The 20,672-nt window shown below is 38.7% G+C and overlaps 1 protein-coding gene across 1 annotated transcript; it reads right to left on the bottom strand.

Annotated features, from left to right (window-relative positions):
- Positions 1 to 813: 813 nt before the first annotated feature.
- On the bottom strand, positions 814 to 17,441 carry LOC121450286 (cytochrome P450 2K6-like). The gene is made up of 9 exons (XM_041655117.1): positions 17,259 to 17,441; positions 14,802 to 14,964; positions 13,549 to 13,698; positions 10,629 to 10,789; positions 9,035 to 9,208; positions 8,058 to 8,199; positions 7,214 to 7,398; positions 4,377 to 4,518; positions 814 to 1,001 (listed from the first exon to the last, which is right to left on the bottom strand). Exons 1-9 carry the CDS (start codon positions 17,439 to 17,441, stop codon positions 814 to 816), a joined length of 1,488 nt encoding a protein of 495 aa, XP_041511051.1.
- Positions 17,442 to 20,672: the final 3,231 nt, after the last annotated feature.

Below are 20,672 nucleotides of genomic sequence, written 5' to 3'. Positions count from 1 at the left end.
GCTACATGGTTTTCTTTGTTCTGCTGCCAGGGTCCCTTGCCTATGATTTCATTGGGATGTTAGAGCGCTAAGCACAGGCATTCCAGGTACGCCGGAGCACAGATGAATACTCTCCTTTTCAGACCAAGTAGAATCATCAGTGATTGTACGTGTGTGAGAGTGTGCATGGTGTACGGGTGTAAGATTACATGGCATGGCACACATGTGCAAGTCATAGAACAACTTTTGTGGAGTTGGTTCTCTCGACCTTTACATGAGTTATGGGGATCCAACTTAGGGTGCCATGCCAGGTTTACATGGCAAGTGCCTTTATTGCCCTCTACCTCCGCATACCCATCAGTAGGACCCTGACTAACTAATACTTTCTGATCTCAGCAAACTGGCTATACTCACAACCAATTATCTATTATTAGCTACCACTTATTTATTCTCAGAATGAAAACAATGTCTTGTGTTTAATGTGTGCACTAATAAGTTGCGTTTTCTCTACCGCAGTTGTGATGATATTCATGGATATTATAATGTCCCCTGCACACAAACACCAATTATGACTCTTGATTGGTGATTCTTAGATATCTCATGACTAAGAAGCCCATGTCTGTTTCATGTTTGGTAGTGAGCTTCCTTCTACAGCAGTTATCTGAGAAACTTATTCTGACTTGAAAAGACATCCCTTTGTGAGAAGGCGGCTAACTGCAAAAAGAATCATGAAGGATTTGGCCAAATAGCATAGCTATAATGAAGGGAAGGAAAGCTTTTGTGCAGAGGACCACAGGTCACACCAAGAACTGGAGTTCAGTAAACTCAAAGAGCTTAGGCTCGGAACAGAGCACATATCTTATGAGGCTTTGGTTGGATGGTAAAACCAGTGTCTGGGGTTAAGTCCAGGTCCACATGGGAGACTCCAGGGGGTGGTTGGAAGGTAAACTTCTGCATGAGACTGGCGAAGAAAAGGAAAAGCTCCATTTTTGCCAGTGGTTCGCCAGCACACATCCGACGGCCTGGAGACACAGAAACCACAGAAGGTTATAAGACATCAGCACAGGCTGGGCAGTGGTGGCACATGCCTTTAATTCCAGCACTCAGGAGGCAGAGGCAGGAGGATCTCAGTGAGTTCGAGGCCAGCCTGGTCTACAAGAGCTAGTTCCAGGACAGGCTTTATAGTTACAGCAAAACCCTGTCTCAAAAAACAAAACAAAGCAAAACAAAAACAAAACAAAACAAATAAAAAGATAAAAATAAAGACATCAGCACAAAACCCTGAACAATCCCAGACAAAGACAAAACCAGATCACACATTCTCCTCTATTTTGGAATGAGTGGATCAGTCATCAACCTCTGCTGAGTTTTATAGGTTTTGTTTCAAAGCAAGACCTGGAAATAATAAATGATAAATCCAATGGCAGCTTTAATGATACAGCCTCAACTGAGGAATTACCCAGATTATATTGTCCTGAGATATTATCTTGACTGATCATAGATATAGGAAAGCCCAGCACACGGTGTGTGACTTCTTCCCTAGGTAAGTTAGTATTGGATGTATAAAAAAAATTGGTTGACCATGAGCCAGAGGTGGAGACTGGAAGCAATGTTCTTCCAAGGCCTCTGGCTCTAGGTTCCTGTCTTGAGTTCCTGCCTTGCCTTCTCTCAGTAATGCAATGTGAACCAGAAATATAAGCCTTTCCTCTCTAAGTTGTTTTTATGGACATGTTGTTTATCACAGTAATAGGAAAAAATAACAATAACAACATTTTAATTTGCAAATACTTTTTGAAAAAGTCATGTGTAACACAAGATCATGTGTAAAAGCAAGCACATGATGTGTCTTCTAAGTAAAAGCTAGCCATTTCATCCACAAACTCATGCTTAATGTCAACATGACAGCTACTAAACTTGGCTAAGCATCTGCTATTGTTCTCGAGAGAACTATGGTGTAGTTGATGACCTACAGATAAATAGGCAGTGTCACAAGGAGATATGTGGAAAGATACCCAGTAAGCCAGGGAAGGCTCATTCTTTGTTTGAGAGCTTTATAAGTAACCTTTGAAAGAAAGGATGAGAAATTGGCCAGGTGGCAATGAGGGAAGGTAAGGACAAGGTCCTTGTGCCATTGGCTGGGTGAGATTTGTCTCTCACTATACTTGGGGCACCAGAGAGATTATATGGAAAAGAGGAAGGAGCAGGAACGAGGTCACAGTGATCTTGAGAAGGTCATTAATCTGTAGAAGCATTTGGTAATTATACCATTTGCAACTGGTATAATTCTGAAATCTACATTGTTTGGGATAATTAAATAAGATTGAGAAAAGAAACTTTCCAGGTAGAAGTTCATTAAAATAATAAGCTCTTGGTAGTTATCTATATTTCCTAGATTGTACTGTGTGAAGAATGATCTTATTGTTAGATGAAATAGAATGAGTTTTGCATTCGTGTTGAAGATTGAAGGCCACACGTTTGAATGAAATGCAGCGTTGTTAATGTATATTCTGCTCTCAGTCCTTCTGAAGACACAGCAGGTCTGTTTAACAACTCCCAGGAGGGCTTTAATGTGCGGTTTACATTACAACCAGTAATTTTGTAATTAATACAGCTGTAGAGCTCTGTTTTAGTTTTTATTTTTTTAAACATAAATTGCAAATGTCCAAAATCATAGAAGACTTCTATTTTACAACAGAGGGAAAAGATCTCATGTTAACCTTTTGGTTATTGAAGAGCTACACGGAACAGAACAACTCTACATATAACTATGCATTTTCTTATTGGGCACAGTAAGGAGACCAGGTTTTTATGGGGTTCAAAGTCATGGGTATTTCTTTTCTGTTTAGTTACGTCCATAAAATAGCTAACGACTCAGCGATAAGCAGGTTTAATGTCAACAAGACACGGGTATTATTGTGCTTGGCTTTGGCACTGCTATTGTTCTCATGGTCTTGCCTGTGTAACAGGTGACCCAACAGGTAAATGATAATTATAACAGTGTTGCAAGCCTTGGAGAAGGCTGTGAAAGGGTCAGCTAATGTAGATTTGGGATTAGCTCTTTCCATCTCCCCCAAAATAAGGACGTAACTGAATGGTGTTTAACAGAATGAGAAGTAAAGACCTTGGGATGTTAGCTATGACCTTCTGTTTAAGCTTTATTGAGTTTGAAGGGAAATTCTGATCAGCCCAACAAGATAAAACATGTAGTATAAGAGGTTCCAACCCTAGCAAGAGAATCTTATTGTGCGTGTACATCTGAGAATGCTCTCTGAAGACAAAGATGTTTAGATCACAAAAGCCCTTCACAGCACAAGACTTTGACAGCGTGGATGTAACCGTAAACGGAAACAGAAGAAAAGGGTACCTTCCAAACAACTAGAGGGACATAAGGACAGAGAAGTTATAGGTAACACTAAAAGCAGACACATAAAATTGATTCATATTTAATATTTTTCTTATAGTTTGAATTTTACTTATTTGTCTATGACTACGATGTAGTATTAGGCTGGGTGTGGTGGCGCATATCTTTCATCCCAGCACTCTGGAGGCAGAGGCAAATGGATCTCTTTGAGTTTGTGGCCAGCCTGGTGTATATAGTGAGTTCCAGGATGGCAAGGGCTACATAGAGAGTCTTTGTCTCATAACAGCAAAAATAACAACAAAACTTGAACAAACAAAAAAGTACTGTTAGTCTTAGCTTTCTTTAACGGAGACCCACAATACATTCCAGTTTTTTAGATTTATTTTTAATTATATGTATGCCTGTGTGTTTGTGAGTAGGTATGTGGCCATATATCCCATCAGAATCCAAAGGCACTGGAGACTCATGATTTTGGAGTTACAAACAGTTATCATTGTCAAATGTGGGTGCTAAGAACCACACTCAGGGACTGGGGAGATGACTCAAAGGTTAAGAGCACTTGCTGCTCTTTCAGAGGTCCCAAGTTCAATTCCTAGTACTCACATGGTGACTCACAACCTGTAATGAAATCTGATGCCTTCTTCTGGTGTGCAGGTGTACATGCAGATAGACCATTAGAATACATAAAATGAATAAATCTTTAAAAAGAATAAAGAACCCCACTTTGCAAAATTTCTTTTAACTGCTGAGCCATCTTCCCAGTACTACAGAGAAAATTTTGACTTCCACACTAAGCTGGGGGAAATTCCTGAGCAGGTTACTTATCCTAAATATGGATGGCTGTTGCTTGCTTAAAGGTCGAAAGAGACTTCACAGGGTATGCAAAGGCAGCCAGGCCTGAATACAGTATTGATCCCCCGGGCAAAAGCAAAACGGAAAGTAATTTTTCAATGTGAAAACCACAAGACCTGAGCATACTCTTGAGGCGACAGCTCTCTTACTTGTTAAAGAAGCTGTGGCAAGTAAGGCACCTTACCCACTGAAAAGGGCACGAAAGCTTCTTTCTTGACGAACCTCCCCTTGGAGCTGAGGAAATGAGTGGGGTTAAATGTGTCTGGTGTTTCCCACTGGGTTTGATCCCGCAGTACTGATGTCAACAAAGGGATCACCTCTGTGCCCTAGAAATAAAAGTTAGTGCTGTTAGTGAAAAAAAAAAAAGACATTTCTTTCTAAGAGGCTCCTCTGCAAAGTGTTATTACCATGACTGGTAATTTCTAGATACGGTGTATTCTTGAAAGAAATACGGCCGTCTGGGAAGGCTTTAAGGTCAGTAATGTGATGTTCTCTTTAGTCACCAAAGTTTTCCTTGGCTCCTAACTGAAAGCAGGACCTGGAAATGAGCCTTTAGTGTGTATTGGTTATGTGATAACAGCATATTATTTAACAGGTTCCCCGCTCAGCTTGTTAATGTTTAATAGTTTCATGAATTTAACTTCATGAAATTCACTTCTTCGTCTGTGTGTGGGAAGTTCAGTGGTCCTCAGTTGCGCTGTAAGCTGTAGGTGAAAGAATACAAAAGAAAGAACCTGGTAGAATTTCTGGAAGGTTCGATGGCTCGGTGAAGATTTGCTCTTTTATCCCTCAAGGTCCTTGACAGTGGATGCCAAATCAAAGATTATATGGACAGATTCTAAATCACAAGCTTCTCTGCTTTCATGTTGTGCCACATGTTATAAAACAACTTTCTATAAGTGAAGAGGTGATTTTAACTGTATAAGAAAGGGCATTCTGAGAATGACAGCAAACAAAACATGGTAATGTCATGATTAAACTCAAAACTCTGAACAGGAGGCATAGTTCAGGCACAAGAATGCCCGCCTTGGGTATACAATATTCAAGATTAGTCATCAGGAAATAAATTAATTAATTAAAGGAAATATTCACTATTTAATTTTGATAACTATTATTATTAAAATTGTCTTTAATGATGATTTGGAATATAATCTTTCAGTTAACTTTTATCAAAAAAATCTTTGTGCTTTTTTTTCTACTCAAGTAGACAATTGAGTAAAAGCATTTTGTTTTAAAACATGTGTGTACCATCATATTCTATCTATCTATCTATCTATCTATCTATCTATCTATCTATCTATCATCTATCTATCATCTATCTATCTATCTATCTATCTATCTATCTATCTATCTATCATCTATCTATCATCTATCTATCTATCATCTACCTATCATCTATCTATCTATCTATCTATCTATCTATCTATCTATCTATCATCTATCTATCTATCATCTATCTATCTATCATCTATCTATCTATCATCTACCTATCATCTATCTATCTATCTATCTATCTATCTATCTATCTATCTATCTATCATCTTTCTATCATTTACCTACATATCTAGTCACTTAGATTATATGTAAATTTACTTTCTCTGCCTCATAGCAAACATGTTAATTATATTAATTTCACCAAAAAGCTGATTGAGCTGTGCCAAGACTGAGCCTACCTCCTAGTAGGGCAACACATTAATTAGATATCCCTGTACCTGCAAAGTCCTCTGAACAACTGCATTTTACATGGATTGCAGCAGAGTAGGAGGCTAAAACTAAACTCCTACTGCTCTTACTGCGTCTTGTGGATCACATTTAACATTGCTTCTCTGTTTTCACTTTTGCTATGGCTTGAAGGTGGGGAGATTCTTCCAAAGGTTCTATGTTCATGACTTGCGTTAAAGGCTCTGGTAGAGCTTTAGGAGATGAGGACCATGGGACTGGTTCATCTTTATACCAGTGGCGATGTTCTCTTCTAGGGGATCATGGGACTCCAGTCAGCCAGTCTTTGTCTGTTCACTGGCTTCTCCATACAGTTCTCTCAATGCCACCTACTGTCTTCACCAGTTCAACTTCGATGGGCCCGGAATGTCTAATCTTCAACGTGAACTGATAAAACCCTAAATCGAATGAACCGTTTCTCTTTGCAAGACAGCTGCCTTGTATATTCTATTATAGTCATGTGAAACTGACCACTGGCACATTGCTTGCATTTGTTTTTCTGTTTCACTGTTAACTGGGTTAACTCAGCTCAATAGTGTACCTAGCATAGGCTGAGAAGAAAAGCTCCAAAGGTGAGCACAGTCTTATTCAGAGAGTGTTCCCAGAGTGGGGTGCAGTAGTGTAGCGAAAAGAATCCCAAATGATCAGTAGCACCATAGCTTTATGCAGACATGGGCCCAGCAGCTGTGCTCTGATTAGGTATTGAAGAAAAGTATTGGTTCCACGTGCGTTTCACAACCTCCTAGCCATGCTCACCTTCAGTCTAGTTTTAGGAAGGTATACATACATGTCTCCAATTTTCCAGAGGAACACAATGATTTGATGAAGAAGGAGTCTGAGAATCCGTAGGCATGATTCCTTGAGAGGATGGGATTAAAGAATGGAGGTGCCAATGAAAGAGCCTGCCTCAAGAAAGCTCAGGACCCTGAAAGTGACATCCTGGCATCCTGGCTCCTTCAAGGAGCAACCTTTCATGCCAGAAAAGGGCCACATCCTCTGAATCCCATTTTTTCTCAGTTATAACATAAAATAGGATAATGTTTTACGAAGTGTTAACTGTTGTCATCAGTTGCATACATACACATACACACACACGTTCACACACACAGACACACATTCAAACACTCAGCTATCTTATTTTGAATAATGGGGAGGAAGGCAAGGCAAGAGATAATAAAAGGAGAGGGAGCAGGTGGGAAGGAGAAAAGTGGGCCAAGACTGTCCTTGAGATTCACTCTCAGTGCTTCTACCATGTTAAACATCTGGGATATACTCTCCCCTCTCGCCTGCCTAAGCCCTTACCTTTGGAATATAGTAGTTCTTAAACATAACATCTGTGGTTGTCTCACGGGGTAAGCCTGTGGGCAGTATGTTTGCAACCCTCTGTATTTCATGAACGACAGCGTCTGTGTAGGGCATTTGAGTTCGGTGCTCAAGTCGAGGCTGAGCTGAGCCCACAACTTTGATGATCTCTTCATGGACCTTTGCTGGATACAACACAATTAGAGGTTAAGGTTCTGCCCGCACATGTATTCAAGTGATTTTTAAATAAGTGATTTATATATAATATATAAATATATATAATATTAAATATGTAAAATATAAAATATTAAATAAGTGATTTTTTATATAAAATATAAAAGTCAAACCCAAATGTTCTCCCAACTTGGGAGCTTTCTTCATCATCCTTCTGACTTTCTGCTTCTGTTTCTAAGGCTGCTCTGTGAATGAGCATGATTTCAGATCATCTCAGGGTGTGTAAAGAGCAAACCCTACTTTCTTTCAAAAGATTTATTTGATTTTCAATTGTATGTATGTGTGTGTGTGTATTTGTGGGTATGTGAACGTGGGTTCGGGTGCCCATGGAATACAGAAGAAAGAGCCTTTGGAGCCAGAGCTGTGATTCCCCTGGTGTAAAAACTGTGAACAGAGCTCTGATCCTTTTTAAGAGGATCAACTAATTGCTGAGCCACCTCCCCAAGCCTCAACGCTCTCTTTCTTATTCTCAAAGGAAACTAACCACGTAAGCTATTGTCAAGGTTACAATGTACAGGTAACCAGGATGACTGTAGACTTCTGTGTTTTTGACTCCTGGAGACTTTTGCTTTCCCTCACTGGGGTAATGCTCCGAATCTTAGAGACTTACCCTGAACCTCAGGGTATCGCATCATAAGTATAATTCCCCAGCGTAGTGTGGTGGCTGTGGTCTCTGTTCCTGCTCCAAACAAATTACTTACGAGGGCTAACAAATTTTCTTCACTGAAATAGTCAGCAGATGGATCGTTTTCCTAAAATGTTAAAATACGTCTTTAGTCATGTAATCATCTCACAATGGGTAATTGTAAAAGATTACCATAGATTAAAAACAGCAGGCAGAGCACTCGTCAGCTTAGAGGACTTTGCTTTCATTATGCAGCTGTCTCACAGAACTGGAGGATGTGGAGTAAGTGCCAGATGCTAACACTGCTAAATAAATCTGAAAATAGCAAAGGCTGTTTTTGTTTAAGAAGGGTACAAGATAGTATTCAATTGAGTTATTAAAACACTCCCCACGTCTTATTATAGTATTGTGAAATACCATATTAATTCTCTTTAATTTTTTTCTTTTTAAAATTTTTATATTTCTTTAGTATTTCTTTTTAATATTTTTTTAACAAAGTAATCTTTCTTAGATTTAACAGATGAAATGCATTACTAAAGATTACTATAAAGAAACCTAATATAGGGCTGGAGAGATGGATGGCTCAGTGGTTAAGAGCACTGGCTGCTCTTCCAAAGGTCCTGAGTTCAATTCCCAGCAACCACATGGTGGCTCACATCTATAATGAGATCTGGTGCCCTCTCCAGGCCTGCAGGCATACGTGCAGGCAGAATACTGTATACATAGTAAATAAGCAAATCTTTAAAAAAAAATAATATAAAAGATCTTTATATCGTTCCCCAGATAATAATATACAAATGTAAGCAAAATGTAATAAATAGCGTCTTCAGTTTATAAATGACCCACTGTTAATCTGAGTTCAGTTGTTTATCTTTTCTGAAGGAATGTTTTGCTTCTAGAAATGATTAGTTAGATTAGTAGCAAATCTTGGCCAAAGAATCCTCTGAGAGAAGCACCATTACCTCTTGCTGTCTGAGCAGAAAAGCATCAATGAGACTTCTGGGATCATTTTTATCCAGATTATTACGGTGTTCTAGGAAGGTCATCCTTATGAAGGAAAATAATTCATCTCTGTTCCTTATGATCTTCTTGTGGCTTCTTAGGAGAAATCCCAAAACAGGAAACATATTAAAAAGCTAAAAAATTTAAAAAATATTTTAAGTATGGGTATAAGCTAGTTGGGACAATGCAAGTGAAAATATGATTATTGAAAAATTGTAGAAATAACAGTTTCAGTTTTTGCTTCAGCTAAGAGTGATAAACAGAATTATATAATGATGCTTTCCCATTTGTTAGAATTAAACAATCAACAGCAAATCCTGAAACAGCTCATAAGCTCTATCTAAGCACAGCATTTTGCATATTGTACCTGTGGGGTAATATAATTAAAGGTGATACGGTATACAGCAATAATATCAGCTTTATGCTGAGAGAAAGAAGCCCAATGTTTCTTTAAAAAAAATCTTCTGTGAGTCCTGGTAAACAACTGCATCATCTTAATCCCAAATAACACAATAAATTCACTTAGGATTTCTGTAGAACCACAGAAATACTTCCATTTGTAACAGACATTATCTGTAGATCCTGACAAGAAGTACCACTTTATAAAGTCATCCCCAACCCTTAAAAACTTTTCAAGAAGACTTTGACAGGGACACCTTTGTATTATAAGGACATTCTTGAACTCCTTGATGTAGAGAAGATCCATCAAGTACACTGGATTATTAACAGCTCACACATACTGTTGTTAGTGGTTGGTGAGCTCTCAGCTAACCATCTCCCAGTCCAGATGCCCCTGGAAGAGTACAGGGTTGGCACCAACCAAAGCAGCTAGATTTAAAGAAGTTCTTGGTTCAGAAGTCAAGAGATTGAAGACAGCATGCAAGGGATAGTGACAAGATGTGTTAGATATCTTGACCAAAGAGGCAATCTCCATCCCTTCTTTTCCCCATTTAATCTGAGGCTGGAGATGAGACGTAACAAAGATGTTTTTAGGATGTTAATGGTTCTCTGAATAAAGCTAATTTTAAAGATTCAATACTTCATACTTGTTTTTTTTTGTTTCTTTTGTTGTTGTTGTTGTTGTTGTTTGCAACGGATGGGCAGTGCAAGCTTTGACATTTCAGGAACAACTTTATTGTTTGCTAAAATTTCTCAATATACTTATTTTTAGTTAGATAAGATCTAATATTTAGTTGCCTTCTCAAAGGAGTTGTTAAAACCCATTTTCCTAACTGAATTCTACTATACACTTCTTATTTAATAGATGCTTATTTCATATCCCATGAATGGTTGTTGGTGTAGGTAAATGACAGATGGCTACAATTATAAGACAGACCAAAGCCATACTTTGGTGTTTCTCACAATCCATGCATCAAGGTATTTATTGCAGTGCCTTGTGATGAGAGAACCATTGGGTAGGTGAAACTAGCATGTTTGCCATACCATTATACCTAGAACACATTAGCATCCTTTGTACAGTCTCTCAAATAGTCAAGTATACCTCATAGGATCTAAATCACAAAAAGAAATCAAAAAAGAAAGAAAAAACATTACCACAATTCTTGGGCTTCCAATGAGCTTCACGTTTTCACCAATTAAGGTTAGGAGTCTTAGGAACTGGGGGTCTTGGTACTCAAACCGTTTCCCAAGCAACACGGACACAATGACATTAGCAACAGAAGCATTCAGTACTCTTTTGATCTCAAAGGGTTTTCCTAGAAGGCAATTCATTGAGCAGGTCAGGAATAGCCACATACACAGTGCTAAGTCACTTCCAGACTGACTAGGGCAGGCTTTCCAGTGAAGAGTTTCGGAGAAGGATTAGCTGTGATTGTGTCCTTCAGGGATGTGAAATTTATAGCTCTGGCTCATGCCCAGAAGTTGCCACAAATGCTCAGATGGCCACAAAGGAAATGAAGTGGAAATGTGAAAGAAGACTGGCATTCAGCTCAGCTACAGAAAGAATAATGTGGCACAGGCAACTTAACGTGTGTGTGTGTGTGTGTGTGTGTGTGTGTGTAGCTTTATATTGCAGTGTGTGGAGAGAGGGTTGTTATTGCACAATAAATGGGAAAACATCACTCACTATAGTAGGCCACACTGAAGTTTGGGCTAGAAATTTTACTACATTCTGATGTTTTCTGCATCACAGAAATCTACACAGAGCGTGAAATCAGACCTGGTTTCACAGGTCTGTATCTGTGTTACAGGGGAGACTGAGGTAGGAAGATCGAATGTTGAGGACTTCCTAGGCTGTAGAATGAGTTCAAGGCCAGCCTAGACAGCCTAGTGGGATCGATTTCCAAAATAAAAAGTAAAAGGAAGGTTGTAGCGGCAGCTTAGTGGTCACGTGCTTGCTTAGTATGCATGGGCCCAAGGTTCCTTACTCAGTTACATCTCCAACAAACATATACAAAAGCTTACTTGGCTTATGAGGTTATTAATTATGTTTCAGTACGTAAAAACCTATTTACTTATTTATTTTAGGAATAACATATTGAGGGCATGGTAAGAGGAGGCATAATCAGGTTGGCTACTCACTAGCATGCCAACTTTGTACTGGCATAATTATTTATCTATTTATTTTTGAGGGAAAATATCACTAGGTAGCCTGGCTGGCCCAGAACTTTCTATATAGCCTGACTGGCTTTGAACTCATAGAAAACCACCTGCCTCTCCCTCTTGAGTGCTGATATTAATGTGTTTTAGTTACTTTTCTATTGCTGTGAAGGCACCATGAACAAACATATATATATATATATATATATATATATATATATATATATATGTGTGTGTGTGTGTGTGTGTGTATACATGTGTGTTTGTGTGTATATACATACACACATATATATAATTATATATACTTAACATTGAATATGACTTACAGTTTAAGAATCTTAATGGTGTGGGCTTTAGACGTCTCAAAGCCCACCCTCAATAACATACCTTCTCCAACAATGCCACCCTTCCTAGACTTTCCTAAACAGTTCCCCCAAACTGAGGACCAAGTATTCAAATGTATGAATCTATGTGGGCCTTTCACATTCAAAATACCACAAAAGATAAGTTAATGCAAGAATAACAAACTTGTTTGCTCACCACCACATATAGCATAGGCACCATTAGATCGAAGACATAGAAACGGAGGGTAAAGTAGCGTTTTTTCCACCTTGCTTCCATGAGCCATCGAGAGTTAAGTGAAAACATGCTTGGGCACAAAGGGTGTAGTCTAATCATAATAGACTCAGTATGGAACCCAAGGAGGCTGCTCAGACTCCAATTGTCCTCCCTCTGCCTGGTGCTTCCTCCAAGGGATGGAGCTGAGCGCCTTCAAAAATGGGAGTCTTAGGATCTAATACCATAGGTCAGAGAATTTTCTGCAGACAACTCCAAGACAGAATGGCCAGTGAAGATTAGAATGATAGCCCTAGTTTGCTTTAAGAAAAAGGATTTCCTCAGGGAGAATTTCCAGTTTCAGTAGCCTGACTTTGAGAGAAAACATCAGGAAAAAAGGATGCAAAGGAACCTGGAGATGTCTAATTGCCAGGCATTCTTCGGGGTCTAACTTGGCACCTGCTGACATACATCTAATGGCTGGCAGCTGGTAATCATCTAGTTAAGTGCCCTGGTCTGTGGTACCTAGCCTTTACTAATGAATTCTTCCCTTGTCTGGACAAAGTTAAGGACCTTCTTGGCAGTAAGGCATTGGAGATGAGAAAGTCTAAGGAAGGTCAGGTGAAATACAAAGATAGAAAAGAAATATGATACACGTGAGGATGACCTGGAAATCTCAGCCTTGGGGTAGCGGCTCTCAGGCATTTACTGCTGAGCCAGACTGCTCTGGTTTCTGACTTCTCCTTTGACAAACACGACTCTGCTGCCTCCCTTATCTATCACCCACCCCTGGCAGATGCCCAGATGGAAGACTCATCTGTTCTGCTGCCCAAAGCACCTCTTACCTGTTCTTGAACTAGCCATCATGGGCCAGTTTTTAAATTCTCTTATGTAGGAGACCAAAACCCGGATGCTATGTATTATGTCAAAGTTAACTTCTTGGTAAGTAAATACTGCATTACAGGAGCATTATTGTATATTATTTGAGAGTAAAGGGACAGCATATTTTCAAAATACTTTCAAATAGTTCAAAATTTATTTTATATAAAAGTAAATTCCAACTGATTTATATATATATATATATATATATGGGAAAATATTGGAAAGAGAGGGAGGGAGGGAGGGAGGGAGGGAGGAGGAGGCACAGAGAGAGGAAGAGGCACAGGAAGAGGGAGAGAAAGGAGCAGAAGAGAAAGAGAACAAACGTCTCATCTGACATGGACAATATTTGAGTAGACAACATTGGGCACTTGTATGTCCTTGAGATTTTTTTTCCAAGTTAAATTATTTCAAACTACATGACTAAATGTACCTTTTGTTGATTTCTTACTTATGGAATGGTTTTATTTACTCTACAGACCTTTGTGAGATTCAAAATTCTGTACAAGATGCTGGCATTCCTCTATGATCGTGTCTTCTATAATCTGCTTGCCCATGCCAAAGTTCCTCAGCGTGGTCAAACTGAACCTTCTCATTGTTTTCCAGTTTTCTCCATGTGAAAAGACAATTCCTTAGAGAGAAAGGAGTGTTTTTAAGTTATCTCCAACAGTGTTAAATTTAGTGGTCAAGGACAAATAAAAATTATAGAGGAAAGCTTTGATATTCCCTGCCAGAAATAAGGGAAGACTGGGTTGATGGCATAGTCTAAGAGTAGTTATCTAGCATTTCTCAAAGCCTAGTTTCATTTCTCAGCAAGTTAATAAAGAAAACAAGCAAGGTCTCCCTGTAAAAATTAGTAAGTCTGCAGCCCCCATCCTGGTGGGTTTTACAGCTGGAAATCCCAAGAGCTGGGGCGTGGCTATCAGTTAAGGATTCCTACTTATATAAGCTTCCCTGGCACACAATAAAGTTGGCATTCTTGTTTCAAAAAAAAAAAAAGATTAGTAAGTCTCCCTTTTTTTTTCATTTCCTAGAAGATTTGCTGTGGAAAACATTCTAAGCAGTTTCCCTTCTCTTTGAAATATACACACATCTGTTTGAAAACCAAGTCATCATTCTTTAGATGTATGACTAGAATGTCTTTCCTAAATATCTGGAGACCTGTCTGAAATGATCAGGGAAATAAGATCCCTGTTTCTCAGCTCCTCTGGGAAGATAAGAACCTAGGGTTAGATGTGCAGAACTTAACCTAACGTGCATACCATACATATATGGTAAATTTGTTTTTCTTTGTGTGACTCCAATTAGCAAATCCAGTATCATGAGTCCTAGCTAATTTCTTTTTTCATTCTGAGAGACTTCAGTGTGAATATCTGATGCAGTATGTAAAGGCATTCCTTCCTGGTTTTATGGTGGTGGACTGTGAAGCACATTCTTCTCCTGTAAAAAGGTATTTTCCTTTTCTAGTAGTACAGCAAGGACTTCTGGGTTGGGGACACATTTTGTAATTTTTGTTGCTGAATTCAGTATGCATTTTTGAGTTTCTATTTGATTCTTATATCAAGCTAGGTGTCAATGAACAATTGCAAACAAATTCACTATTTTCCAGGGAGAAGGATTAATCCAAAGCATATAAAACTATCAAAGTAAGGAGATAAGAATAAATAAATGGAACATAGTTAATATTTAACAACTTTAACAAAAGGGATATATGCAAAGTTTAGGGATCTTTACCTTTTCCATCAAAAAGTCTTTCAAATATAGGCACCCGAGAACGCTCCCCAAATTGATTGCCATAATTAATAAGGGCATCTTTCACCGTCTCATAGCCAGAAAGCACCACCACCTTCTTTGGTCCCATATGAATGGTGTAAATGGGGCCATATTTCTTGGAGAGCTTTGGTGAAAAAAAAAGTAGAGAAAGAATCGAAACATCACGGTATAATCAAAAGTAAAATCGATCATGACCTCTGGCCTTCATTACTAGAGTTACTCCTCCAGCCGTCATAGCCCCTGGAGCCACACTGGTGGTCTTCAGTTCGTGATCCCTGGGCTCTATTTGATTTCAAATGTGAGGGTAAGACTTGTCTTTTACTACAGAATGAACCATTGTCTCTCCCTATTATATTTTTGTTTGAAAACAGAAAATGCCCAGCCACAACTCTGGAAAAACCAAACATTTCTTTGGTACCACACTAATATATCCCATATGAACATCCTGTTTCTTAGGGTGTGCTGTGATGTTAGGACCAAGTTAATTCTCTATTATTGGTAACATTTTTTATTGAAAGAAACATTCCATTTTCTTTTATAATTGAAAGGTAGAAGAAGCCAATATATATGAAATCCTGATTTACTCTTAGTCCCGTTACATCTCAGCTCCCTTGCCTGAAGTAGACATCACCTCTGTTGAACAGAAAGGTTACTGTGTCTTCATGAGATCTCACCGTAGGCGGTGCTGCTCAGCAAGAACCACACAACCAGTGTCACACTGGCTGAGAGCCTGTGGTCTTAACCCACTTGAGCTTTTGTGAAGACTAAGATGGCTCGGAATGTTCCTTTATATTGAAACGTACTTATTTAGAGTTGCAACAGAAATCGAAGGATGACTCAATGATTTAAAAAATTAGTACAATTAAAATCACTCTTTCCGAAGTAGAAATTAAAATGGGAATTCGAGAACAGAATGTTTTGTTTGAGAACTGCTTTGTATTGGGTAGATTAGCATATCTCATAAAAACAGTTTGAGGATAAGTTTAGTTAAAAAAAAGGGTCCAGATAATGGAAAAGGGTTGAAACCTCCGTGTTCTGTGGGTCGAAATAGTTCAGAACAAGACATATCTGTGGAAATGAGAAAGAAAATGAAAAAAACATGCTGCAAAGAATTTAGCCTGGTTAATATATAAGCAAAAAACAGGAGTAGTGTGGAAATAAAGTTGAGGAAGACCTAATTAGATGAAGAAATTTGCTGAATGAAGGTCTCATTCTTATGAGGAATTAACCTGATTTTGAATAGTAGGATAAGGGGCCACAAAGTTGTTTTAAGTATTGTTTCTAGGAAGTAATTTCTGTGAAGTAAACTTATCTGTAATATGGAGATAAAATGCCATTTTATCTTCCCCCAGGTTGGTTAAGGGGAGTATGCTAAATGCGTTGATCTATTAAATAAAAAGCATGAAGCAAATTTAAAGCAATTTTATTTTATTTTTTGATTGATTGAGGTAATATTATAGTTTTTTTCTTCTTCAATACCTTGTCTTTTAAGATTTTAATGTTAGACTGGGTGGTAGTGGCACATGACTCTAATCCCAGCACTCGGGAGGCAGAGGCAGGTGGATCTCTGGGAGTTTGAGGCCATCCTGGTCTACAGAGTGAGTTCCAGGACAGGTTCCAAAACTACACAAAGAAACAAAATTTAAAATAAAAGAAAAGAAAAAAAAGATTTTAAATTTAAAATGTTACAAATTCTTTGAGAACTCAACTCAGAAACACTTTAGAACTTATAAACTTTATATCATTTGCCAGCTCCAAGTGGAGTCATCAGACCAGTTCTTGTATGAACTCTGTAAACTGGAAGACAGCAAAACAGAGGACAAGAGCTGAACTCATTCATCAGACTGATGGAGACCTAAATCTGAACTGTGGACACAGAGTAAGCTGAATTCATTCATCAGGCAGATAAAAGACCTAGATCTGAACTGCTGGACCATTAGTATAGATTTTCATCTTATTTATGATAGAGTTTTGAGTAGTTAATCTGAAGTCTGCAGATACACGAATAATCAAAACTTAGTTGTTTTGTGGTAGGTCATATATGGAAAAATGTAAACCAGAACATTTGAGGTGAAGATTACATGCCGTAGATACTTGAGAATGTAATTGTCACTTAAGTCTTTGAATCATATTGGCTAATTTTTACAAACACACACACACACACACACACACACACACACACACTCACACATAGAAATTTCAGTGTGTATAAGCATTTTTAAGCAGCTCTGTCAGTTTTGAAATCTGATGACCCCAAAACACATATATGAACTGTTGTTAGCACATGCAAATTAGCAAGCATCTCAGGTCCAGAATGATGTAACAACACACACACACAAACACACACACACACACACACACACACACACACCGCCCCAAGATAATTATCGTGTATGTCTGTATGGCTTTTTGTCTTACCTCTAGCATGGTCTGATATGGCCTCTTCAGGTTGAGGATGTGTAGATTTCCAATAATTGGCCAAGGTTTGGGTCCTGGAGGCTGTAGTTTGGATGCTTTAACCGTAAAGGCTTTCACGTTTAAAATAAAAATGAGAATGAGTGCCAGAAGCACAAGTAGAGCAGAAGAATCAAACCAACTCATTATCTTAAGCTGATATAATTACTAATGGATTAGAGTTCTTTCCTATTATGACCAGATAGAACAAACCCTTCTGATGAAAACCGAAGACTTCAAGGTGTTGCTAGGTTTACTATAGGCACTGTCTTTCACCTATTTTATAATTAAGCTGAGATAAGCCCCGTTCTTAATCCTTGCCCTGTTTTGATCTTTTACCTTTCTCCTTTCACCTCCAGGTCAACCTATTCTGTCCAATAAAATGTGGAAGGATTTTCTCTTTATGTAAAACTGGGATTAAGTTTACATTTCCTTATGCTTAACCCTGAACATGAAGTCCACACTTGCACAGTGAGTTCCATCGCATTGTTTGGTAAGTAGACTACAGCATGATCTCCGCATGAGTGGTTAGATGTGAAAACCACATTGAGAGCTTCAAATTTCTTAGACGGTTACATGATCTTATGTTTCCTCCCCTTTAATACCCTGGACAGGGCACTTATCTGAAGCTTCGTAAGAATTGAGCACAGACTCTATTTCAGATCTTCAGTAAACGAATCTCTTCTAAAAATATTTGGGAGATTGGGGCCACTAGAAGGAAATGGAGGGAAATAATAGTGTATGAATATTGCATTGTGCAATTTATATTGTACAATGATAGAGAACTTTTAAAGAATATTATTGAATATTTTATTAGTGTATTATAATTCTAATAGTTGGCATTACTTTTATAATACACACAAGAACACAGTTTGATCATGCTCTTCTTCCCAATTGCCTGCTTTTATTTCCTCCCACCTACTACTGCCCGCTCCTCTTTCTAAATAGTTCCCCTTCTACTTCATGTGTTTAAAAACCAGATTCTGGAGATCAGACCTTTGTCTGTTGCGGGGTTGGTGAAGATCTTCTCCCAGTCAGTAGGTTGCCTTTGTGTCTTAGTGACAGTGTCCTTTGCTTTACAGAAGCTTCTCAGTTTAAGTAGGTCCCATTTATTCAATGTTGCCCTTAATGTCTGTGCTTATGGGGTTATACATAGGAAGCGATCTCCTGTGCCCATCTGTTGTAGGGTATTTCCCACTTTCTCTTCTATCAGGTTCAGTGTGTTCGTGCTGATATTGAGGTCTTTAATCCATTTGGACTTGAGTTTTGTGCACGGTGATAGATATGGGTCTATTTTCATTCTTCTACAGGATGACATCCAGTTGTGCCAGCACCATTTGTTGAAGATGCTTTCTTTCTTCCATTGTATACTTTTAGCTCCTTTATCAAAAATGAGGTGTTCATAGGTTTGTGGGATAAAATCCGGGTCTTCTATACGATTCCATTGGTCGACTTCTCTGTTTTTATGCCAGTACCACACTGTTTTCATTACTGTAGCTCTGTAATAGATTTGAAGTCAGGGATGGTAATGCCTCCAGAAGATCCTTTATTGTATAGGATTGCTTTGGCTATCCTGGGTTTTTTGTTTTTCCATATAAAGTTGATTATTGTCCTCTCCAGATCTGTGAAGAATTTTAATGGGATCTTGATGGGGATTGCATCGAATCTATAAATTGCCTTTGGTAGAATTGCCATTTTTACTATGTTGATCCTCCCAATCCAAGAGCAAGGGAGGTCCATCCATTTTTTGGTATCCTCTTCAATTTCTTTCTTCAAAGACTTAAAGTTCTTGTCAAATAGATCTTTCACTTCCTTGGTTAGATTTACCCCAAGATATTTTATGCTGTTTGTGGCTATTGTGAAAGGTGAAGCTTCTCTGATTTCCCTCTCTGCTTCCATATCCTTTGTGTATAAGAGGGCGACTGATTTTTTGGAGTTGATCTTGTATCCTGCCACATTACTAAAGCTGTTTATCAGCTGTAAAAGTTCTTTGGTGGAGTTTTGGGGGTCGCTTATGTACACTATCATATCATCTGCAAATAACGAAAGTTTAACTTCTTCCTTTCCAATTCGAATCCCCTTGATCCCATTATGTTGTCTTATTGCTATTGCTAGAACTTCAAGCACTATATTGAAGAGGTATGGAGAGAGTGGACAGCCTTGTCGTGTTCCTGAGTTAAGTGGGATGGCTTTGAGTTTCTCTCCGTTTAATTTGATGTTAGCTGTCGGCTTGCACCCATCCACTGAGACAGTGGAGCTGATCTACTGGGAGCTCACCAAGGCCAGCTGGACTGTGACCGAAAAAGCATGGGATAAAACCGGACTCCCTGAACATGGCGAACAATGAGGGCTGATGAGACGCCAAGGACAATGGCACGGGGTTTTGATCCTACTTAATGTGCTGGCTTTGTGGGAGCCTATCCAGTTTGGATGTTCACCTTCCTAGATATGGACGGAGGGGGGAGGACCTAGGACTTACCACAGGGCAGGGAACCCGGACTGCTCTGTGGACTGGAGAGGGAGGGGGAGAGGAGTGGGGGGAGGGGGAGAAGGGTGGGAGGAGGGGAAGAAGGGTGGGAGGAGGGGAAGGGAAATGGGAGCCTGGGAGGAGGTGGAAACTTGTTTTTTTGTTTATGTTTTTTTTTCTTCTTTTCTCAATTAAAAAAAAATTAAAGACAAAAAAAAAGAACACCAAAAAAAAAAAAAGATTCTGTATATGAGAGTAAACAAGTAATATTTCTCTGTAAGTCTTGCCTATTTTGATTAACATTATGATATTTTATTCTTTCACATAATAATTTTATTCTTTATGCCTAAATAATACTTTATTAGGTATACATGCTACATTTTTCCCTTCTTTCCTTTCCCCTTTCCTTCATCTTCTCTTCTCTCTCTTTCTTTCCCTCTCTCTCTCTTCCTCTCTCCATCCCTCTCTCTCTTTTCAGCTCCTTGTTTTCACATTTTATTTATTGTATGTATACTGTGTGAATGTCAGAGTACAGCTAGTGGCAGTCAATTTCCTCCATACTATGTGGATCCTGGTGTCATGAGATTTGACAGTAGACCCCTATACCCACTGAGTCATCTCACTGACCTCCATTCCATTTTCTTTATCTACGTGCATAGTTATGGTGCCTAAGGTGATCTCACAACTCAATTATTAAGAATAACTACAGCAAACCGAGGTGTGTTGGTATCTTTTACATTCTGACATTGACTCCTTTAGACGTACTTCCAGGAGTGGAGAGCTGCATCATATGATCTTGATATATTGCTCACACTAGACTTACACTGGCAACCTTCCTGTCTCAGCCTCTGGAGTGCTGGGATTACCAGTATATATATTACTTATCTCTTTATATAAACTTTATTGAGCCT

The sequence above is a fragment of the Microtus oregoni genome, unplaced genomic scaffold, assembly GCF_018167655.1.
Source record: "Microtus oregoni isolate MIOR12 unplaced genomic scaffold, Mior012 000007F_ref0000211, whole genome shotgun sequence".
NCBI classification, from domain to species: Eukaryota; Metazoa; Chordata; class Mammalia; order Rodentia; family Cricetidae; genus Microtus; species Microtus oregoni.
Note: the sequence above shows the minus strand (reverse complement) of the source record. Positions and strands in the feature narration are given on the sequence as shown.

What these genes read in the sequence shown, in the direction of transcription:
- LOC121450286 (XM_041655117.1), bottom strand. Translation starts at nt 17,441, where the DNA reads ATGAGTTGGTTTGATTCTTCTGCTCTACTTGTGCTTCTGGCACTCATT. An exon ending in TTCTGCTCAGACAGCAAGAG is followed by an intron (nt 8,200 to 9,034) that starts GTAATGGTGCTT and finishes TTAACATTTTAG; the next exon opens with GAAAACGATCCATCTGCTGA. An exon ending in TTTCGTGCCCTTTTCAGTGG is followed by an intron (nt 1,002 to 4,376) that starts GTAAGGTGCCTT and finishes CTGTGTCTCCAG; the next exon opens with GCCGTCGGATGTGTGCTGGC.